The following is a 3,997-nucleotide window of genomic DNA, read 5'->3' as shown; positions in this document are numbered from 1 at the left end:
TCCCTTACGTAGACAAGATCTTTCTAGACGAAGTTGAAAAAAAGATATTTTTGGACAAGTGTGGACTCAGAAGGTGTGTCACCAGTGCACCCTTCCTGAGGAAATCACTTGAGGAACTATTCCATTCAAATGACAACCGAATTGGGGGACAAAGAACAGTTTTTGTCTACAGCTTAGTAAACCTAAGCAGATGACGGCTAAGTGAACGTGAACTTAATGCAGAAAAGCAGCTTCGCAGTGCGGCAAGCCAAAGGATTCTTGAGATAGGAGAGACCTTTTCCAGTGAAAACATTAATAACAGCCTGGGTCAGAAATTCTAAATGATTTCAACCAGGGGTTTGTGTTGCTGTTGGGGGTGGGGGGTGAAGGCTGCATAATCGGAAGTCCCGTCCTAGTCGGGGGCTGTAGCCGAGCAGTAAACAGTAAAACAGCAGAGTTGTGGGGCATTTAATTTTGATATGTTGATAGGAAATATAGCTTAAACACAATATTTTAAAAAATAAAATAGAGCTATGTAGTAGACATTGCAAATTAACAGGAGGGGGAATTTTAAAAAACACCCTTTTAGATATATTGCTGCAAGTGTTTTTGCAAACTAGGGCATTGGTGACAGGCCGTGGGAAGGCAGTGAAGGACTTCCCACCGTGTTCTGGAATGAGCGTGGGTTAGAGGAACCACGCTGCTTCTGCACTGAGCAATGGGCTTAGCCCTGGCAAGGCTGAGTCTGAGCAAATCCCCACCGTGTTCCCGGTGCTGGCCTGGCACAGACAGGGCCCCCCACACACATCTACTGAGCTCAACAGAATGGAACAGAACTGGATTCTACAGTGACCAGGCTCTTTCTGCCTTGGGCCACTCTGACATCGTGGTACTGGTCCAGAGCACTGAATGACAGGTTCCCCCTGCCTTCTGCCACAAGGCAGAATTTTCCATGGGCCTCTCTGTGTGGCCCCATTTGCCCCAGGACATACCAGGGGCCACCACGAAGCCCTGCTCTGTGCTCTGCAACCTGCTTACCTTCATGGCCTGGGAAATTCCTTCTATATTTTGCTTTGCTTTTTGCATCCTGTTCTGCAAGTTATGTAGAATTTCTCGCATCTCTTGAATGTACTGAAACACACCTAAAATGCAAGTGTAAAGGAGTGAACGATTCGGCAAGACGCAGACTTTTCTTGGGCTGGCTGGACACCCGTTATTACGAGACAGCTCTTAGAAGATCTTTCTCCTGTTCCACAACATGAAGCAGAAGAAATCACTGAGGATTCCCTGGAATGAAGTGCCGAGGCGTAATGCCTTCACTCCGCTCAGGAGCCCCAGACTCCTGATATTAAAGGGCCTCTGCCTCCGTGAGCCCCAGCCCCCTCCAGCCACGATCAGAACACCAGAGAGACTAGAGCTTCTTTACAAAGCTGTCAGGGGCCTGCAGCTGCTGGAAAAGTGGTGTGTTCTTAGGCAGACGTGAGAGGAAAGAAACATGGCTTTGCACAGAAAAGTCCAGACAAACCCCAATTTCAGGGAAGTGGATGGTGACATTTGGTGCCACCTTCTAGTTGAGACGGGACATGGAAGAGGGGGACTGAAATGGTGGCAGAAGGCAAGTCGGAAGGTCTCGAGGAAAGGGGAGCAACAGTGGGGTGCCCGTGGGAACATCAGAGGTGGAACCAGGGGATGGGGGCGGTTGGGGGTCTTCTGCCCGGTCGGGTGGTAGAATGAGGGGAGGACAGGGACTCGCAGCTACATGTCTTTCTACTTTCCCAACATCTGCCCTGAGCCAGCTGAGACGTACGTTTGCCGAGCTCACTGCTGTGTGCACTCAGCCACACAACCACTGGCAGGCCCAGTTTGGAAACTTTGGAACCCTTGGAAGTGCCCAGGGAGTCTTTGCCTGATTCCATTTGCAGGTGATGCAAATGGACTCTTCTTGGACTGGGCAAGCAGGGAGGACTCTCCCGCAGCTCTACACACAACCCTGCTGCAGGTAAACCAGATCCAGGAAGCAAGGAGGCAGAAGTGGCTGCTCCAGGGGTGTTTGAGGACAGAGGCTGGGCAGGTGGGACCCCCAAGCTCAATCCAAGGTGGAATGAACCTTGGTACCTTCGCCGTTCCAGAACAATGTCGTTTCAGCGTGCAATAATCTGACATCGATTGCTTCCAATTCTGACTTTATTAGTGGAAATTCTACCGTTTTCACAGTCATGTTTACCTGCAACAACAACAAAAAAAGGCCACAGTTTTAGTGTTTTTTTCCTCCAAATCCAACCAGATTTTAAATCGTTCTATGGTAAGGATTTTTATTACTCAGTACCAGCCAAACCAATTATGATCGGTGTTATTTGTTTGGGAATTCTATGTAGATCATACTTTAGGAGATTCCAACTTTTAGAATGCTTTTTCTCACCAAGGATTTATTTGTATAGTTAACTCTTTTTTTTTTTTTGTCTTTTGTCTTTTTCCGTGTCCGGCAACGGATTGCAACCCTCAGTGTTGCCCCCGTACCTGACCAGGGACCGGCAACGGGATTGCAACCCTCGGTGTTGCTCCCGTGCCTCGCTCAGCCAGTGAGCGGGAACCGGTCTGTATGTGGGATCCGAACCCTCGGGCGGGAGCGCCGCCACACTTCCCAAGCGGTGCACTATCCAGTGCGCCACCGGGCCGGCCCTGTATAGTTAACTCTTAATTACCCACATTATGGGGTAGAAAGAGATAGAAATCCTGTACTGTAAACACAGTGAGTGCATAATCCTGAACTTTTAAAACTTGGCTTAGGGTCATAAAAAGAAAACCGAAGAAATACACGTGGATAACTGGAGCATCTCTGGGCTCAGAACCTCTCCTTGGTAATGAATCTGAAGCTGGAAATCTAGTTGTGCAACAGGGGATGCAGGATCTGCGTAGGAGCTGTGTGAGTTGTTAATGGGCCGGTGTTAGCAATGCTATAGAATCTATACCGTCTCAGTGCAGTGCTGCCCTGCTCTCAGAAATCCATGTTTGAAAACCTGAATTCACAAAACAGTAAAAACGAGGGAGAAAGAGGTTGCATACAGTTTTTATAAATTATTCCCTTAAATAACAAGCACCATTTGAGCTCTGGAATGTCTTTCTATTTAGCAACATTTTGCCTTATTTATAACTTCTCAAGGACACTTCTATATAAGGTGAGGAGTTACACAGAATTAAAATGGTGCGTTAGATGCTGATGATGTGCCTTTCAGAATAATTTTTTTTATTGAATCATATTTGATTATACATATTTTTGGGATTCAATGTTGACATATGTTGATCAAATCAATATTACTAGTGTATATATTGTTACAAATCATACTTATTCTTTATGCCTCTTTTCCAATCTCTCCCCGTCCCTATGTCCCTCCCTTCTCTCCCCTCTAATCACCCTAGATTTCTTCTCTCCTTCTGAAAGAGTAATGGTTACTCTGTTGATTTGTTGCCTAGATGATCTGTCCAATGCACCTTTCGGAATAATTCTTCACATAAATAAAAGAAGCATCTGCAGAATTATAAACCAAGACAGTGTGACGCAGGATTTCATTTGTCAGGGTCTGGTTGTTAAACAGTTACAAGGACAGTGGTCTCTTCCCAGTAATGGAGCCCTCGCTTGGAGAATACATCCCAAGTGAGATAATCTCATAATACGTTGTCTTCACTGTATTTGTAACTAAATCACTGTGAATATAGAAGGGAGCCCTTTGTGCAGAATTTAACCAGCTGGAAACAGGTGCTGTTTCTGATGGCAAAGACCAGGGCACCTGGTGATCAGAATCCAGGGTCCGCCGCCGTGGCTGCCTGGCAGGCGGAGCATGCCTCTGCCAGCTGGAGGCAGGGCTCCAGATCTTACCCACAGTTTACCCAGATGATGCCCAGATGCTTGAGTTATTGACTGGCTGTAAACAGCCCAGAAAAGTAGCTAAAAATTATTACGCCCTTATAATTTCCAGAGTAAACAATGTTGTGATAACATCAATTTAATATATACCCTGTT

At 46.4% G+C, this 3,997-nt stretch overlaps 1 protein-coding gene across 1 annotated transcript in view; it reads right to left on the bottom strand.

Annotated features, from left to right (window-relative positions):
- The window catches only part of LOC103608050 (dynein heavy chain 17, axonemal-like), a 70,258-nt gene that overhangs the window by 37,285 nt on the left and 28,976 nt on the right, over positions 1 to 3,997 (bottom strand). The window contains exons 12-13 of the mRNA XM_008592498.1: positions 2,095 to 2,203; positions 1,018 to 1,121 (exon numbers count right to left, since the gene is read on the bottom strand). Coding sequence (XP_008590720.1) covers positions 1,018 to 1,121; positions 2,095 to 2,203 — 213 coding nt within the window. The remainder of the gene's footprint in view (positions 1 to 1,017; positions 1,122 to 2,094; positions 2,204 to 3,997) is intronic.

The sequence above is a fragment of the Galeopterus variegatus genome, unplaced genomic scaffold, assembly GCF_000696425.1.
Source record: "Galeopterus variegatus unplaced genomic scaffold, G_variegatus-3.0.2 Scaffold7966, whole genome shotgun sequence".
NCBI classification, from domain to species: domain Eukaryota; kingdom Metazoa; phylum Chordata; class Mammalia; order Dermoptera; family Cynocephalidae; genus Galeopterus; species Galeopterus variegatus.
Note: the sequence above shows the minus strand (reverse complement) of the source record. Positions and strands in the feature narration are given on the sequence as shown.